We start from the raw sequence: 18,614 nt of genomic DNA, 5'->3' as shown, positions 1-18,614 counted from the left end.
TTAAATGTTTTTTCTCAGCATAACTTCTTTGGCATCAACATTCGTACCAAGTCTGGCAGTGACACACTGTTTTGACATTAGTACAGTGGTTTTACGACATTGTCAGAGATATTAGTTTTGACATTTACTGCTCGATTCCTTAGTGTCCTATTTGCATGATTTCTGTGATGTATGCGTATTGTGATTTGGTTATATGATGTATGCCTATTGTGGTTCCGTTATGTGATGCTTACTCGTTGACTGCTGACACCTTACACCAATTTTCATCAGTTTTTTTGACTCATAAATCTACACAAATATAGGTTTTATTGGTTTTCTTGGCAGGCTTCCCAGTGTGAGCATGTTGTTCTTATACTTGACATGTGTCACCTACCATATGCATGGCATATGTGGTTTGATTTTGCCTAGCATAGCTGGCTAAAGTTGACAAGTTTTGTCAATGACAGCTTCCAGGTTCAGTGGGAAGATTTATGTGTATGGATATGTGTGATTAGCACCTTGTGTGTGGCTTGAGCTACGTTGAGAGTAGTTTTTACTCCCCACAAGGAGCTCACTTGAGTTTAGATTTCTTGCTTGCATCTTGCTTGAGCACGTGCCTGACGGTTTTGCAATGATAATTTCATGTTTTTATGTTTGGATACTGCCATTGTACCTTGTTGTGGAGCCAATTTTGGCTCGTTTTAGTAGTCTTTGTCATTTCTGAGACTTGGTCCGAAAGAGCCCTTTCTAAGATTGTGGCTAGTCATGTTTGCATAACCTTCTGTGAGAGTCATTGCATGAGGTTTTTTGAAGCCAAACACTGGGGGCCATGTTATCTAGTGTGAGGTGGATTAGGCTGCTAGAGATCCCCATTTGTGCCCTCACCATAAGACATGTATAGATAGGTATAGGTTCTTTGACACCAAGTTGAAAATCTTTCGCGTATTTATTTGACCACTATATGCTAGTTTATGCCCTAGAAGCACTCTTTGTTGGTTTATGTAGTGTTTTTTGCTCAGTTGTTCTTGAGATTTAGATCTCTATAGAGAGGAGACTCTACCAGATTTTTCCCACGAGTTCTCTAGTTTGCTTACCGCACTCTTTTGCAGTGACATTGCAATGCTTTTTTTTCTTAGTTTCTAGTTGAGATTTTGATCTCCAAATAGAAGAGACTCTACTAAAATTTTTGGAAAAAAATTGCCATAAGTTCTTAGCATTACTATCTTGTGGTTAGCTCTTGTTAATATGGCTAGATCTTTTGAGAAAGAAGATTGCATTAAAAAATTTGATGGTACAAATATCACTATATGGAAGTAAGAATTCTTGATGTCCTAAAGGACTTGCAACACCATTGAAAGAGTGCAAAGATTTTGTACACTGATGATCAATGGGAAGAGTTTGATGCTCATGCCATGGAAACTAACAGGTTGCATCTTGGTGAGTCTATATTCTTCATGATTATGGATGCTAAAGAATTGTGGGAGTATTTATGCTCAGCATGGGATGGTAAGAGTGCATTGAACAAAGAATTTATGATGGCTTATGTTTCTAGTAAGAATGCATTGAAAAAAGTGTTTCTAATTATTAGTGAGTCGCCATGATTGGATGTTTGCAGCATAGTTGTTTGTCACTAACATAATATCCATACTCAGGGAATTGACTTGAATGGGACACGGAGACTCTTTGAGGGTTTCAACCTCAAGAAGTGAATCTAGTGAACTAAGCCGTCAATGCAACCAACAAACTATCTCTCTCAAATTTGGAAAATTTGCCTACGTCCTATCTCACCGCTCTAGGTATAATCATGTTGTTTCGTCGACCAAATGAACTTGGATTGCTACAAAACTTTAAGGGAAGATGTAATAAAAACAAATATCTAATTCTCCCAAATGATACTGATCATTTAATATGGGGAAGTACCAGGGGAGTAAAAGCTAGAATATTGGTAAGGCGGGCCAGACTGGTCTCTGTAGGGATCCAAAGGAGGGAAAATAGGGATTTAAAGGGGGACAGTCTGCAAAAGAGCAATGTGTTTCAATGGGGCTTAAAAGACCTAAGGTTCAGCTCCACTAAGACTTCCATAGCCTAAAGTTCCAAAAATTAACTCAATTGTCCAAAGGCCAAAGTAGGGGAAATTGGATGGTCATGGGAAGACTAAAAAGTCTTCCCACATCCCTAGGAAGGAGGGGGCGAGCCCTTTTAGTAGGCGATGAGAGAGAAACACACACACACACACACTCCAAAGCTCCCCCTTTACACAAAGGGAATATTGGACACATGTCAGGCTCCTAGGCCAGTTGCCCCCAAGCTCCCCTCAATCCTATTGGATGGCCGTAGAGGTGGACCAATGAGAATTAGGCTAGAGTGAAGTTAGTCTAATCAATTTAAAAAATGCTTCATTAAAAAATCAATAAAAATTAAGCTCCCTAGAAGACTATTGGACAGTCTACTAAGGGGTCCAATGAGCATCCAATAGCCCAATGGCTTGCCTGATTCCTATTGGCCAAAAGACTAAGAGGTTAAATGAGAGTTTAATTGAATTATTTAATTACCTAAATCTCTCACAAAAGGGGAAAGGGGGACACTTGTCAAAAGCCCATCAATTATGCTTCTAATTTGTGATTGGCTAAGCTTTACATGAGCCAATGGGAGGCGAGCATGATCATTTAGCAAGAGGGGTCGACCAAGAAGAGAGAGAGGGCTGCATTTCACTCTAACACAATGCTACACACACACACACACACACACACACACACACACACACACACACACACACACACAAAACTTATGTGTGCAAGAAGAACTCCATCTCCTTCTCCAAGCATTGAGAAGTAGAGGCCTACACCAACAACTCTTGGCTATGGAATGCAAATCCAACCAAGAGCCAAGCTTCAACGGCATGCTCATCTCCTCTACCATGCTAATTACTAAGCTAATCTATGTTATTAGAGTGATTATGTGAGGAGAATACTTATTTCTCGTAAGATACACCTTCTTCCTCTCAATCTTTCCTCATTCCCTGCTAGCTCTCACCATTTTTGAAGGTGTGTGAGGTCTTGGGACTGAGGCTAGGGACACTAGGTGTGTTTTTCAAGCATAATTTGGTGTATGAAGCTTCCATATTCATTGCACCAATGATTTTCGTAAAGGAACACAAGAATTGTATTGTACAAAAGTCTCCTTTGAAGGGAGAAGCTATAATACAAATCCTTTATGGAGGGGGAACCGGCTCCAAGCAAATCCGGCCCTCAAATGTTGTCAATTGTTCTATTTCTCTCTCTTTTCACGTATTGTCAATGCCAAGTTAGCTAGGTCTAAATTGCTATGTTGCTTTCTCAAACTAAGTACTAGAGAGGAGAAGCTATAATACAAAGCCTTTATGGAGGGGGAACTGGCTCCAAGTAAATCCGGTCCTCAACTATTGTCAATTGTTCTATTTCTCTCTCTTTTCAAGTATTGCCTTTGCCAAATTAGCTACCTGTAAATTGCTATGTTGCTTTCTCAAACTAAGTACTCTCTCTATGCTCATTAGGAACTTATTCTTAATGAAATACTCACTATGTTATCAATTTCCGCTACACACAAGTTATTAGTGCATTAAATGTTACATTGGTATCAGAGCTATTGGTTTCTTTTTTCTTGCTCAAGAAGAGAGGTCCTCAAGCTTGCTACAAATGGTTGGTGTTATTAATTGCAAAAGAGTAAGTAGAATAGGGATTTTTCATCCTTGAAGCATGCCTACTTTATGAAGTTAACGGGGATACGGTCGAGAGCTATGGTCTTAATAATGGAGTCCCACGGGGCTTGCCTATGGCTTAACCATTATTGAGCCATTAGAAGCTTGACAAGAACCAATGTTGTCTTGGCTCTATTGAACCCTCTCTTCTATTCCTTGAAATTAATAATATTCAAGCCACAGGTATACATGCTTGAGTGCTTATCTTTGAAGGTAAAGAGGAGTAGCAACTAGGGCTTGAAGTGCCAAAGTACAAGTAAAAATTTACACCTAAAATTTGCTAGTATGGCAGACAAGGGGAAACAGAGTGAAATGAATGTTGATAGCTTTTATTTTGCTAATGAAAGAGTAGCTAATGATGCCCCTATGCTTGTAAACTATCTTGTTTCTAGGGTATGAATCTCATGATCCTCCTTATGCGGGGCATAGAGGAAATCGGTCTACCCTAAAAGGGATAGAAACGTATTTCTATTGGCCTGCCATGAAAGCAAACATACAAGAGTATGTTTCAAAATGTGTGGTATGCCAAAAGACAAAGTTTGATATAGGGAAGCAACCTCGATTTCTTCAACCTTTGCCAATCCTAATTCACCATTGGAAAGAATATCCATGGATTGCCCAAGTCTATCCATGGGAATACAGGAATATGGACAATAGTAGACAGGTTTAGCAAACAAGTGTATTTCATACCTATCAAAAAGACTATCAAGGCCCATCAAATGGAAACCCTCTGTATATCACAAATCTTTAAATACCATGGCTTGCCAATGTCTATAATTTCGGATAGAGATCCGAGAATGACTAGTAATTTTTGGAAGGGTCTCTTTGAGAATTTAGGTACAAGACTAAACTTCTCTTCGGCCTATCATCCCCAAACGGATGGCCAAAGTGAAATAGCTAACCTAACCATTCTTGATCTACTAAAAGCTTATGTCGCAAAAGTAGATCAAAAGCCCGAATGGGAGAAGTACTTACCCTTAGTGGAGTATGCCTACAATAACACTATACATACTTCCACAAGAAAAGCACCTTTTGAGGTGATAGAGGGAAGATAAAAAATTCCCCTGCTACTCAAAGTACATGGGAAGATTTTCACTGCAGATGAATATAGCCAAGACCTGCAAGAATCTTTCCAAAAGATTAAGGATGCTATATCCATATCTCAGCAAAGGCAAAAGGCTGTTACTGATAAGCACAGAAGAGACCTAACCTTTAAATAAAATGCTTAAGTTTCCCAAGGCTCGATTAAGGCATACAACGGGCAAGAATCCTACAGGACACCAAAAGTACTATGCTAAATTAGCAAAAAGTACTATGGTCCCTTTCACATTCTTAGGCCAATCAATGAGATGACATATCAACTTAAGTTGCCCAACCATTGGCTCATACACGATGCTTTTCATGTGAGCCTACTAAAGCCTTACAAAGGAGAGCCACCTCAAGAAGCAATCATTGAAGACGTACCAGAGATCGAGGACCAAGAAGAGGTGTTGCAGCCCGAGTCCATTCTTCGACACAAAGACAAGGTATTACGAGGCGGTAAGACTATCCGCAGATATCTTATCAAGTTTAAAAATTATCCTTTTGAAGATGCTACATGGATGCAAGGCATACAATTAAATGATAACCTAAACCTTGTCAATGCTTACAATGATTCCCTAGAGTAAGCAAATGTAAATATGTATAAAATGAACAAAGTTTTTTTCTTATAAGACTCTCTTTTTCTTTATTGTGCGCACATGTTAATAAATATGAATGCTTAGGATCATGTTTGTGGGAACGACGTCTCCTCAACACCAAGTAGAGTTTGTCACTCTACTATGGAAGATTGATACGGACTAAAGTGCAGAGATGCTTGCGACAGCTAAGGCTCTCAAGCACCAAATGGACTAGTCATCCATTCTAGAATGGTGTTGTAGGGTAAAATAGGGATCATCTACCCGCTAGCAAACTGACTAATGACTAGGCTTTATCTTCTCTACCTCATAGTCAAGGACGACTATGATTTCAAGAGAGAGGTAGTCATAAAAACTAGTATCTAATTCTCCCAAATGATTTTCTCATGTTAAACTGATCATTTAATATGGGGAAGTATCAGGGGAGTAAAAGCTAGAATATTGGTAAGGCTGCCAGACCAGTCTCTGTAGGGATCCAAAGGAGGGAAAATAGGGATCCAAAGGGGGACAGTCTGCTGCAAACGAGCAATGTGTTTCAATGGGGCTTAAATGACCTAAGGTTCAGCTCCATTAAGACTTTCATAGGCTAAAGTTCCAAAAATTAACTCAATGGGGGGAAATTGGATGGTCATGGGAAGACTAAAAAGTCTTCCCACATCCCTAGGAAGGAGAGGGCGAGCCCTTTTAGTAGGGGAGAAACACACACACACACTCCAAAGCTCCCCCTTTACACAAAGGGAATACTGAACACATGTCAGGCTCCTAGGCCAGTTGCCCCCAAGCTCCCCTCAAATCCTATTGGATGGCCATAGAGGTGGACCAATGAGAATTAGGCTAGAGTAAAGTTAGTCTAATCAATTTTAAAAATGCTTGATAAAAGAACCAATAGAAATAAAGCTCTCTAGAAGACTATTGGACGGTCTACCAAACAAGGGGTCCAATGAGCATCAAGCAGTCCAGTGGCTTGCCTGATTCCTATTGGCCAAAAGACTAAGATATCCAATGAGAGTTTAATTGAATTATTTAATTACCCAAATCTCTCACAAAAGGGGAAAGGGGAACACTTGTCAAAAGGCTATCAATTATGCTTCTAATTTGTGATTGGCTAAGCTTTACATGAGCCAACGGGAGGCCAGCATGAGCATTTAGCAAGAGGGTCGACCAAGAACAGAGAGAGGGCTGCATTTTACTCTTAATATAATGCCACACACACACACACACACACACAACTCATGTGTGCAAGAAGAACTCCATCTTCTTCTCCAAGCATTGAGAAGTAGAGGCCTACACCAACAACTCTTGGCTATGGAATGCAAATCCAACCAAGAGCCAAGCTTCAATGGCATGCTCATCTCCTCTACCATGCTAATTACTAAGCTAATCTATGCTATTGGAGTGATTATGAGAGGAGAATACTTCGTTCTCGTAAGATACACCTTCTTCCTCTCAATTTTTCCTCAGTGCTAGCTCTCACCATTTTTGAAGGTGTGTGAGGTCTTGGGACTGAGGGGACAATAGGTGTGTTTTTCAAGCATAATTTGGTGTTTGAAGCTTCCATCTTCATTGCACCAATGAGTTTTGTCAAGGAACACAAGAATTGTATTGTTCAAAAGTCTCCTTTGATGGGAGAAGATATAATACAAAGCCTTTATGGAGGGGGGACCGCTGGCTCCAAGTAAATCTGGTCCTCAATTGTTGTCAATTGTTCTATTTCTCTCTCTTTTCAAGTATTGTCAAAGCCAAATTAGCTAGGTGTAAACTGCTATGTTGCTTTCTCAAATTAAGTATTTCTCTATGCTCATTAGGAACTTCTTCTTAATGAAATGCTCACTATGTTATCAATTTCCGCTACACACAAGTTACTAGTGCATTAAATGTTACAGAAGATGTATTAGGCCTATGGGCACTAATCTAAAAAGTCCGACAAGGTGCCAAAATCTCGATCCATCATGGTCTAGGTCTTGAAAGTTGCAATATAAGAGTTCAGATAGGTCAACCTAAGGTCTAGAAACACTCCTCTATGGTCAAAATGTCAAAATGTCAAAAAACAACCATTTTAGCACTCATGTATGCCAATTTAGCTCATAGAAAGGTAGTTACAAATCATAGCAAAAGTAAGAATGATAACACTTAAATGAAAGAGAAAGAGACAAGGAACACAATGCACTTCTTGAAACAGAATTCTGCTTAAAGATTAAGAGAAAACTCAGTTTTACAAGTTTCTGTTGAGTAGCCGCTTACAAGAAAACAACTCAGTTACAAGTTGTTGTTGAGTAGCCGCTTAAGTTGTATGTACAAAAGCTCTCCAAAACTTCAAATAATGTTACAATGTGTTTTCAAAGTAACGGTTTTTGAGCTTTATACATAGGGATTTTCATATGGCCAATGGCCGACTTACAAGGCTTTTGGGCTCATGATAAAGAATAAAACTCTAAATATACAAAATGTGGTTGAGAAATCATAATTTCTCTTCTACAAAGCTTTTTTTTTTTAAAATATAGATTACATCAAAATTTTAGGACTGAAGAAGGTGTGGTCGGCTAGGAGGGTGCCGTTCAGCGCATCTACCAAACACTCCCCCCTTCATTGCAGGTCCTTGTGCAAGCCTTGTCTGCTGCTTTTTAGTAGTTGAATTGCCGCTTCTCAATGTCTTTGTGATCTGAGTGAACTTTGTAGCTCGAGAGACTATGTCAACTTGGACTGACAGATCTTTGGAAGAGTTGTTCAATAGTGCACTTTGATAGGCTATATGCCTTCCTTGTATATTTTTGGTCAAGGGATTGAAGATGATGGATTCCTCTCAAAGAACACTATCATAAAAGCCTCCTCAAACGTTTGCATGTAGTGTGAGGGGAGGAACATGATCCTTGCATACATCCCCATGAGAATATTCTTGTTGGGGGCTTTCGTTTTCAAGTTCCAAGCAATTCCCTCCGTGCCTTCAAGGAACACCTGCCAAGGATGTTCTACTACATTAATGTGTTCAAAGACCTGTATGCATGCGATAATCATTTTGGCTATCTTTGTCATCGCGTGGCATGTTAGATCAGGTCCATCCTCCATTTGAGCAATAGCAGCTTTCATGGTATGGACCATGTATGATTCCATTTATTTGTAGTTGTTAATTGGCTTTGAAAATCCTTTGAGAGTATTGGGTAATTCTGTACTGAGGTCTCCTACTCCTCTGCATGTAATAGCTCTCCCAGGATTGTCATCTAGAGATTGGGCAGTAGGTTGGGTTGATCTTGAGATGTTGATGGGCATTCTTGTAAGTGGTCTCATCTTGGGGTCTTTTCTCAAACCACTTCTTTCTTTATAGAGGGTGACTCTTTAAGATGAGAAGCACTTCGTCTACTATACCTGGCACATCCTTGTAGTCTCCCTTGCATTTGGATTCTAATGCCGACAAGAGCTTCTTTTTCCACAATAAGGCTTCTTAGTTTATCAATGGGAGACTTATCATCTCATGGCCAAAGTTCTTTACTACTTCATCGGGTTTGATCATTATTAGGGCACCTGATTCCAATCCTTTCAGCTCATAAAGCATTGTGATCTTGCTGGCATGTCATCTTATCCATTTACTCAGCTCATTGCGGCCATTTTTCTGCTCCATCTCCTCTTCAAAATCATACAAACCTCCCCTGAATGATGTGCCTGGTAGGTCCACTAGGGGTAGATTTGTACTTTCAAATTCAAACATTTTTTGTGTGGTTGGGCAGGGACAATAGCCTTTAATTGCCAAATCTTTAGCCTGCAACTCTTTACTGTGCCTCTCTGCTCGGTTTGTCAACTCTGCTTTTGCATTTGCTAGCCGTTCTCGGATCTCCTTCATTTGTTGCTCCCTTTGCGTGTTGGTTGCTATTGGCCTAGCCATCAGTAGTTTGTCTTTCTAGCTTTTCTTGGGCCAGCTCTACCTTTAGTGCTTTGACTTCCTTTGCAATGTCCGTTGGAGTTTGAGATGTTGAAGTGGGGGCGGGGACCTCTTATAGTGTCAAGAGGGTTGAGAGCGTGTGCTTGAACACATCATAGGACTCACACAATTATGTATATTTCTTTTGCTCTCTCGCCAAAGTCTCTTCTAAAGCTTGGTGCTCTATCTGCAGTTCACTGTTGGCCTTGATCTCTTTTTCTAGATCTTGAAAAATTCTTAATGCATCCTGTTTTTCTTATGCCAAAGCAGCTTGGAGTTGTTCCTTGTCTTCTTGTAGGCATTCGATTCGCTGGCAGAGTCGCTCAATCTCTCTGATGGCTGCATTGGTCCGCCTTGACATCTCTTGCATCCAGCTATCACAAATCTGAAACCGCTCTTTGGCACCTGAACTGGAATCTAATCATTTTTAGTTGTTCTTCCAAATCAAAATCCTGAAGAAGCTTGTCCAGCTGCCTGAGCCTCCGCTCTTGAGCGAGGTGGTACCTCTTGCCGTACTTGAGTTGTCTGTTGTTGTGAGCTCTCAGCACTTGTTCTCTTTTTGGCTGATCTTTCTTAGATGGGTCTTCAAGTTTCCTTTGCTCTTCTTCTAGATTGCTTTGATCTTGTTTTGTTGTTTAAAAATCTTTAGGCTTGGTCTAAACTTCATCTTTCTCCTCAGATTCCTTCTTCTCTCCTTGATATTTAATCTCTTCTTAATCCTAGTCAGGAGGAGGAGGAGTTGGCGGTTTGGGTGAGACTTGTTGCTTCTTCATCTCTGATCTCCTCTCCTCTTACTAAGTTGTGGTAACTGTGTCTTTACGAGACTCTCTCTGCATAGACTGTTGACTCCTTTGTGAATCCAGTGGAGATTCTAAATCAACTATCTTTTGTCTCTTGGAATCATCTTTTTTCCTTTGATCAATTTTCCTTTTCAGTACTTCATGGATATTTTGCCTATAAGATCCAACTAGCTCAGCTTCCTCAATTTATTTTTGGCATTTTTGTTGTTTGATCTTCTCAAGTTGGTCCTCCTTGAGTTTTTTGAGCTTTCTATCAAGATCTAGATCATCTTCTTCATCTTCCAGGGGAACTTCATCCACTTTCTTCTTTTGAGTGGCTAGCTTGGCCAGCCATTCCTCTCGAAGTTATTGTGCTTCCTCCATGGATCTTTGAACTTGAGTCTTTTGAATCTGTTCAGTAGGTTGTGTTTTATTCCGCACCAAAGAGATGGTGATATCTTACGCCTCTTTAATGGACTGGTACTCTGAAGGGATTTCTTGCTTTTTTTCCCTGATCTCTCCTCTTAGCTCGGAATTTGACTTTATGGCCTCATTATCGGGTGTTTTGGCCCTAGAGCTCTATCCTTCGGTCCTTCTCTTTGTGGGTTTGGTGGATGAGCTACCCACCAACCTCACCACATGCTTTGCCTTGTGTAATAAATTCAATTATGATTCAATCTCCACCCCAAATTGTATTGTGATCACTGGTGAAATCCTTTTGCATTTGGACAAGATTTGGTGCTCCTAATAGCTTTGACAGTTTGCAAATAAGCAGTTTGGATTAATGTCCATGCGGTCGATTTGAATTTTTTTGTGCAGTGAGTTATATACTTTTGTCCTTGAATAGTAGAAGAGCATCCTTGTTGAATTAGAGGATCATTCCTACCAAATCTGGTGGAGTATGGTTGCTCTGAGTGCTCACGGTAGGCAAAAACAGGACAGTGTAGCTCTGGGTTACAAAGCTCTCTCTCTCTCTCTCTCTCTCTCTCTCTCTCTCTCTCTGACAAATGAAAATGAGCCCTAGTTTGCCCCATTTTTCTTACATGTGCTTAACCTATCCGGTTTGGCAAGCGCATACTTACGTTGCTTGTCCCAAATTCTCATAATATATCACCTATGACTCAGACGGTTTATCATTTGGTTGCTCGATCGCTAATTGCCCTTGATTTTGTAATTTTGATCCATTGTAAGTTGGCCCAAAGTTTAACTTGTAGCAAATTCTTCCAATGTTGACATGCTTGAAGCTCTTGCTTTGTTAATTCGGCATTTTCTTTCAGAAGATTTTGAGTTTCCTGGCTCACTTTATTAAATTTTTATCCTTATTATCTAAAAATTAAAGAAAATTATTGGAAATTATTATTATTTGATCAAAAACTAGCCAAAATTATTTTATACACTCATATATACATACTCTCACTCTAGGATCATATGAGCCTATCAAAAAATGTCGATATGGCTCATTACTATGGCTGATAAATTTTGATAAAAAGCAACTAAAAAGCAAAAAAAAAACATTCTTTGTAGACTACATACCTTTTCCCTTTCCTCAAAAAGTGAGCTCTTCACTTGCACAATGAAATAGTGAGCTTGTGGAACTTCAAGCTTCCTTTGAGACCTCTCTCTGTGGTGGATCAAAATAAATCATGGGAAAATTTACTATAGATTTATAACTTTCACCATGGTAACACATATCACTATTGCTTGTGCAAATTTCAGCCGACAAGAGGCTGCTTGCAAGAAGAATTGTTGAACCCCAAGAATGGAATTATGTGCAGATGCCAACTAAGCAAAATAAAGCACACATAAAAGACCACTCTCTCAACCAATAAAACCAAATTCTCAAAACCCCCAAGAACAAATCCCTTTCGCCTCCCACAGCTCCAGCTGATGTAGTGCGCACATGAGCCCCGATCGATGCCAGTTCCGCTCAAAAAGTAGATGTGGCCCACCATTATTTTGTCGTGTGCATTGTATGACTTCATACAGCACCAATTTGCCTTGCACAAATCGCTCATGTTTTTAAAACTCCACAAATACACATTCCATGGCACCCTCAGCTCTCTTATAAACAAGCCAACACACAAATGTTATTACCTACTTCAGAAGCAGTTTCAGTTTTTAAATGCATGTGAATCCCATTGCCTCCAAATACACTATGAATGGCCTCTCACATCAGTTTCCACATCCAGTCGGTGACTGCATGTGTCGAACTTTCTAGGCAAATAAGCACTCCATCACTTTGCACTTCATGTATACATATTTGCATTTAAAAAATGTTCTTCCATCACAGCAGCTCAAGATAGATGGCACCATACCCAAGGGCCCCACCTCCTATATTACCGCCAAAAATGCACCACACTATGTACCCTCTGTACATTGCAACATCCACATGCCACACCCAAACGCAAGCAAGCAAACTTCCAAAATAAACTTAGTGATTTTTTGAATTGCAAAAAATGCATTACAACACCGTCCTCTCACGTGATCAAGTCACCTTTCTCCTCTTAAATGGCAGCTTGTCTTCAATTAAGATACCGGTACTTACATTGTGGTTAGTATTGAGGGCTATGTCCTAACCTTGCCCAAGCTATGCATTACATGATATGGCTCTTCATCATTCGGAAATTTGAGGAATTGTCCTCAAAAAAGAGTTTTCAAGATTGTGTCGATGTATTATCAGTCATTAGACCATCTAAACATCAAGCAATGAGAATCAGGTAAGGAATGCCAAGTCATCATCAATGAGATGCATGAAGAAGAGCTTTCCTTCGAGTAGGAGGAATGAGTCTCAAAATCTTTCCTCCTTAAAATGACTCAAAAGGGTTGGGTATTTTGGACCATTTGTATAAGAAATTCGAGTTTCATCAGCCTCCTCTTTAATCATATGGCTTCTGCTCTAGAGTCTCTACAAGATTGCCATACACCAAAGGGGGAAGGATGAGATTTCCATCATTAGTAGGCTTCTCATATAGGATGACTTCAACTTGAGGCTCTTGCTCTTCGTGTGCATCTATGGCTGTTGCAATGAGCGGGTTACCTCCAAGGTCACTAAAAGGGCAAGGACACTGCAAGAAGCCTCCCTCTCCAAACACAATTTCAATGCCCCCGACCCTGGAGTTCCAAGCAACTCAATGCCTGAAAAATATGGACTTGGAAAGTTGACCTACAGGAGCCCTTTGATCCAGATGGACTGCATGCTCAAAGGCCTGCTTTCCAAGCCTTGTGTTTCCCAGTTTTGCACAGTCATCTAAAACGATTCGCCATGTTCCAAGGTTGGAGCACAAGGGCCGCTGGTTGATCAACGATAAAGCCCCGTCTAGTTCGCCAGTGTGGCCTAAAAGGCTTACGACACAGTTGTCGTGTTCAAGACTTGGGGTTATGCCATACTGCTCACTCATTACATCAACAAATGTTTGTGATTTCGTATGCAGACGTGAACGACTGCAAGTACTAAGAATGACTACAAAAGTTACTGGATCAGGCTTTATGCCCTTTCCTAGCATCTTCTCATAAGTGCTGAAGACACTTTCACTTTCACCAAGCTGGGCATATCCTTTCATCAGTGCAGTCCAGGAGACCACACCTTGAAAGGGAAGCTTGTCAAACACCTCCTGTGCTTTGGCAAGAACACCCCACTTGGCATACAGATCGACCAAGGTGTTGCCAATATATTGGTCCGTTTCCAAGAAACCCTGCCGTTCAATCTCAGCATGTATCTCAGCCGCAACATCCCACGCTCCTATACTGCCACAGGCTTTCAAACTGCAGATGAATGTAACAGCACTTGGAGCAACACCCTCAAGTTGCATACGATCAACAAGCTCAAGCGCTTCTCCTCCAAGCCCTTGCTTTACATATGCCACCATCATTGCATTCCAAGTAACAACATCCCGACGGTGAAGAATGTCAAAAACTTGCTGAGCTCTCGCTAAGGAGCCACAACTTGCATACATAGCCACCACTGTGTTGCCGACAAAAAGGTCAGTCTCCAGCAACCCGAATCTTTCAACATCAGTATGTAGCATCTGGCCTTTGCTTGTGGCCCCAATCATTCCACAAGCTTTCAAACTGCAAAGCATTGTGACAGCATCTGGGCTAACACCATTTGCCTCCATTTGCTCAAGACACAAAACAGCCTTCTCACCATGGTCATGGTTGGCATAACCAGCTATCAATGCATTCCAGGTAGCAGCATCTCTAGCTGGGAGCTTGTCAAATATGTCTTGTGCTCTTGTAAGCAAACCAAACTCAGCATACATATTAACCAAGGCGGTCCCAATGGTAGCATTTTTTGACAACCCTCTTCTTTCAATCTCTGCCTGTATGTCTTCACCCTTTTCTAATGCCCCTACAATACAACATGCTTTCAAGCTCCAGACAAATGTCAGGTCATCAGGAAAGATACCCTCTAATTGCATTTGTTCAAAACATTCAAGAGCAGCATCCCCGTACCCTTTTTCTACATAACCTGCAATTAAAGTGGTCCATGTGACCTGATTTTTGAATGGAAGCTTATCAAACACTTCTTGTGCCATGGTAAGTGAGCCACATTTGGTGTAAAAATCAACCAAAGCACTGCCAATAGAAGGATCTCTCTCAAAGAAGCCCCTTCTTTCAACTTCCACGTGTAACTCCTGACCCTTGTCTATGGCTTCTATGCTGGCACATGCTATCAAGCTGCCAACAAAGGTGACAGAATCTGGAGAGAAACCTTCATAAACCATCTGTCCAAGATACCGAAGTGCTTGCTCACCATGCCCATGTGCAGCAAGTCCTACAATCAGAGCATTCCAAGTTATTTCATTTCGGATGGATAACTCTTCAAACACTTCCTGTGCTCTCACAATAGCTCCACACTTTGCATACATGTCGACCAAAGTGCTACCAACAAGAATGTCTTTTTGCAGCAGTCCTTGCCTTTCAACCTCAGTATGAATTTCCCTACCCAGTTCTGCATCTCCTATGAAAGCACAAGCTTTCAACATGCAAATAAGCGTGACAGTATCCCATGAGTGACCATCAAGCTGCATCTGCTTAACAAACTCAAAAGCTTCATGGCAACGACCATATTCACAATATCCAGAGATCAAGATTGACCATGTCAAAACATCTTTGAATGGGTGCCCTTCAAACACTCGCTGCGCTTCAGAAAGGAAGCCACACTTAGCGTAGGTATCAACCAATGCATTGCCAACAACAAGGTCTACTTCTAGCAAACCCCTTTTTTCAATCTCAGTGTGTAATAGAGCGCATTCCTCTACAGAACCTACAATGCCACAAGCCTTCAAGATGCACGCAAAGGTTATAGTCGTTGGCGAAACACCTTCTTGTTGCATCAATTTGAAACACTCTAGTGCTTTCTCACCCCACCCATGTTCACAATAGCCTGTTAATAATACATTCCAGGAGACGACATTCCTCTCAAGGAGTTTATCAAAAACCTCTTGTGCTTTCACAAGCACTCCACACTTGGCATACATATCAATAACGCTATTGCCAACCACTATGTCTTTCTCTAACAGTCCATGTCTATCACTGTAAGCATGTAATTCTTCACCCTTATCTATGGCTTTTATGATGCCACAAGCCCTCAAACAGCAAATCACAGTTACACTATTTGGAGAAACATCCTCACATTGCATCTCCTCAAAAAGCTTGATTGCTTCGTCACAAAACCCCTGCTCAGAATATCCCACAATCAGGGCTGTCCATGACACAACATCTTTCAGTGGAAGCTTATCAAACACCTCTTGAGCTAAGTCGAGCAAACCACATTTGGTGTACATATCCACCAAGGTGTTGCCCAAATTAGGATCACTGCCAAGTATTCCCTTTCTTTCAACCTCAGCATGTAATTCTTGTCCCAAGTCACATTGTCCTATGCTGCCACAAGCCTTCAAGCTCAGCAAAAAGGTAACAGCGTCAGGGAGAACACCTTCCAGATGCATCTGCTCAAGACAGCCAAGTGCTTCGTTACCAAGCCCATTTTCAGCATATCCTGCGATCAAGGTATTCCACAGGACTACATTTCTTGTCGGAAGTGTGTCCAGCACTTTCTTCGCTGCAGAAAGAGAACCGCATCTCACATACATGTCAACCAGAGCACTGCCAATAAAAACATCACCTTCAAGAAGACCCTTCTTCTCAAGTTCTGCATGTATCACTTCCCCTCTGTCTCTAAATCCTTTGCTTCCACAAGCCTTCAAGCTACAGATGAATGTAACTGCATTTGGCAAAAAGCCCTGTTGCCGCATTAAACCAAACAACTCGAGAGCTTCCTCACCATGCTCATGTTCTGCATACCCCCCAATCAATGCAGTCCAAGTGACAACGTCTTTAGCTGGAAGCTCATCAAAAACTTGATGTGCTTTAGAAAGTGATCCACACTTAGCGTACATATCAAGCAAGGCACTGCCTACAAAAGGGTCTGTTTTCAAAAGGTCTGTTGTAGCAACCTCAGAATGTAAGAGGAGGCCCCTCTCCATATCCTTCAGCTTCTTACAAGCCTTGAGCAACTCAACATAAGTGTATCCCGTCGGCTTTAGAGAGTCAACGTCTTGAAACTTTTCATACAAAGTCAGTGCAAACTGCGACTGGTTGCAATTGTTATAACCCCCAATGAGAGCATTCCAGGACCCCACATTCGGATGTGCCAACCTCTCAAATACCAGGTGAGCCCCAGGGATGTTTCCACTTTGTATTAACACCACCACAAGGTGATTTCCTGCTGACACATGAGCATCCAAGCCACTTTTAATCATGAAGGGATGCAAATGGGATAAAGAAAATCGACCAGGCATCTTCCTGACGGTACGCAAGATGCGATTGACATCTTCAACAGAAGGCTGTGGCAACATTCCTGCTTCAAAAAACTCTTCTTGTGACTTACGCATTGTCTTGTATGCATCCTGTAATGTCTTTTCCTTTCAACCTCTGCATGAATTTCCCTGCCTAGTTCTACAGCTCCTATGGGGACACAAGCTTTGGATATAAACAGTAGCCAGAGCGTGACCCTCAAGATAACTCTGATTAACAAGATAAAAAACTTATGGTAACAATCAAGTTTAGAGAGCAAGGTTAACAATGTATCAACATCTCTCCCTGGGAGCTTTGCAAGGAACTGATGCACTTCAGAGAGGAAGCCACCCGTGGCAAATGTATCGACTAATGAACGGCCCACAGCAAGCTCTCCTTGCAAGCCTCTTCTCAATCTCAGCCTGTAATATAATGCATTCCTCTATAGAAACGAAGATGCCACAAGCTTTCAACATGCTTACACATGTTTTACTCATCAATGAAACACCTTCCTTCTGCAAACGCTCTGGCAATTTTTCACCCTGCCCATGTTCAGAATAACCAGAAAGTAATGCATTCCAAACAATAACATTTCTCTGAAGGAGTTTATCAAAGACTTCTTGTGCTTTCACAAGCACACCGCACTTGGCACACTTATCAATAAGAGTATTTCTAACCATTGTGCCCTCTAACAATCCATGTCTGTCTATTTCTTCACCATAATCTATGGCTTTGAAGCTGCCGCAAGCACCCAAGCAGCAACTTCCGGTAAGAATAATCGGAGAAAAATCCTCACCTACAAAGCGAAATGGGCATTCGGTGGGCATATCCACCCTGCCCGCAATCAAGCAATAAAATGGACTGCGCGCGAAAATATCAATTTCTTGTAAAGACCGTTTCCTTTCAGACGCTTGCAGAAGGCGACTAGTACGTTTAGAGCTCCACGACCTGAGTTCGTGCCCATCAGTGCGCGGCTTCCCTGCTGTATGACAAATTTTTAAACCTTTTAGTTAAATGGTTCTTAATTGAAGGGTCCCGACTCCCCTTTGTAGTTTTACCTGGAATCTTGCGAGATTCCCTAGGACGGGTAGAACTTAGGGTGGGTTCAGAAGCGACCGGCGGCAGCCCTCGCTCTTTCCTTTGCCTCCGCTCTACCTGTTCACACAAGGTGGCGACTATGGTAGAAGAAACATTAAGTGTCAGCAAAGCAACAAACCAAAAGCTTCCTACTCAAAAAGACCATTGGATGATGAGCTCGTGGGCGTTGAAAAAGCAGGCGGAAGATGCAGGGGGGGGAGGGGGGGCCGGGGGCTCACCCAATCCTCTGGTGGGTCCGGAAACTCCTCCTCATTTCTACACCAATGAACGCTCGTCACTGCCTGCACACGCCCCTTTGAACATCCCTTCCTTCGGCTCGTTTGAACGCAGCCTTGGAAGAGATCTCTTATGCGTGCATCTTGAGTTTGCAGAGGAGGCGGTGAGACTAAGGCAGCTCGAGGCAAGGTAGTTCGAAGTGACTAGCACAAGGCAGTCTGATACTATGCGCACATGGAGCTCTGTCAATCATATCGTTCATGTGGATGGCGGCTTTATTGTTTTGCATTTTGAGAATAATCTAATGCAATTTTTTGTTTGCAGCTTGCATGCGGATAGTCGGGTATTTTTACTCATATAAAAAGGTTGCTATGGGCTAGTAATCTAGTACTCATATCAAGATGGGATCATCCATCAATTTACTT

General features: G+C 41.4%; 2 protein-coding genes across 2 annotated transcripts; both read right to left on the bottom strand.

Annotated features, from left to right (window-relative positions):
• Positions 1 to 13,059: 13,059 nt before the first annotated feature.
• Positions 13,060 to 17,201, bottom strand: LOC147423049 (pentatricopeptide repeat-containing protein At2g39620-like). Its single transcript, XM_086501092.1, has one exon. It carries the CDS (start codon positions 16,971 to 16,973, stop codon positions 13,209 to 13,211), a length of 3,765 nt encoding a protein of 1,254 aa, XP_086357218.1. The 5' UTR covers positions 16,974 to 17,201; the 3' UTR covers positions 13,060 to 13,208.
• An 8-nt stretch (positions 17,202 to 17,209) lies between these two features.
• On the bottom strand, positions 17,210 to 18,381 carry LOC147423048 (pentatricopeptide repeat-containing protein At1g56690, mitochondrial-like). The gene is made up of 3 exons (XM_086501093.1): positions 18,192 to 18,381; positions 17,934 to 18,030; positions 17,210 to 17,854 (listed from the first exon to the last, which is right to left on the bottom strand). The coding sequence occupies exon 3, from the start codon at positions 17,700 to 17,702 to the stop codon at positions 17,211 to 17,213; it is 492 nt and encodes a 163-aa protein (XP_086357219.1). The 5' UTR covers positions 17,703 to 17,854; positions 17,934 to 18,030; positions 18,192 to 18,381; the 3' UTR covers position 17,210.
• Positions 18,382 to 18,614: the final 233 nt, after the last annotated feature.

This window comes from Adiantum capillus-veneris, chromosome 26, assembly GCF_014529385.1.
Source record: "Adiantum capillus-veneris isolate H3 chromosome 26, ASM1452938v2, whole genome shotgun sequence".
Classification (NCBI taxonomy): Eukaryota; Viridiplantae; Streptophyta; class Polypodiopsida; order Polypodiales; family Pteridaceae; genus Adiantum; species Adiantum capillus-veneris.
The sequence above is the reverse complement of the archived record's forward strand: the minus strand, read 5'-3'. Positions and strand labels throughout refer to the sequence as shown.

Bases quoted from the DNA above. Each gene is read 5' to 3' on its own strand.
- LOC147423049 (XM_086501092.1), bottom strand. From the start codon at position 16,973: ATGCGTAAGTCACAAGAAGAGTTTTTTGAAGCAGGAATGTTGCCACAG.
- LOC147423048 (XM_086501093.1), bottom strand. From the start codon at position 17,702: ATGCCCACCGAATGCCCATTTCGCTTTGTAGGTGAGGATTTTTCTCCG.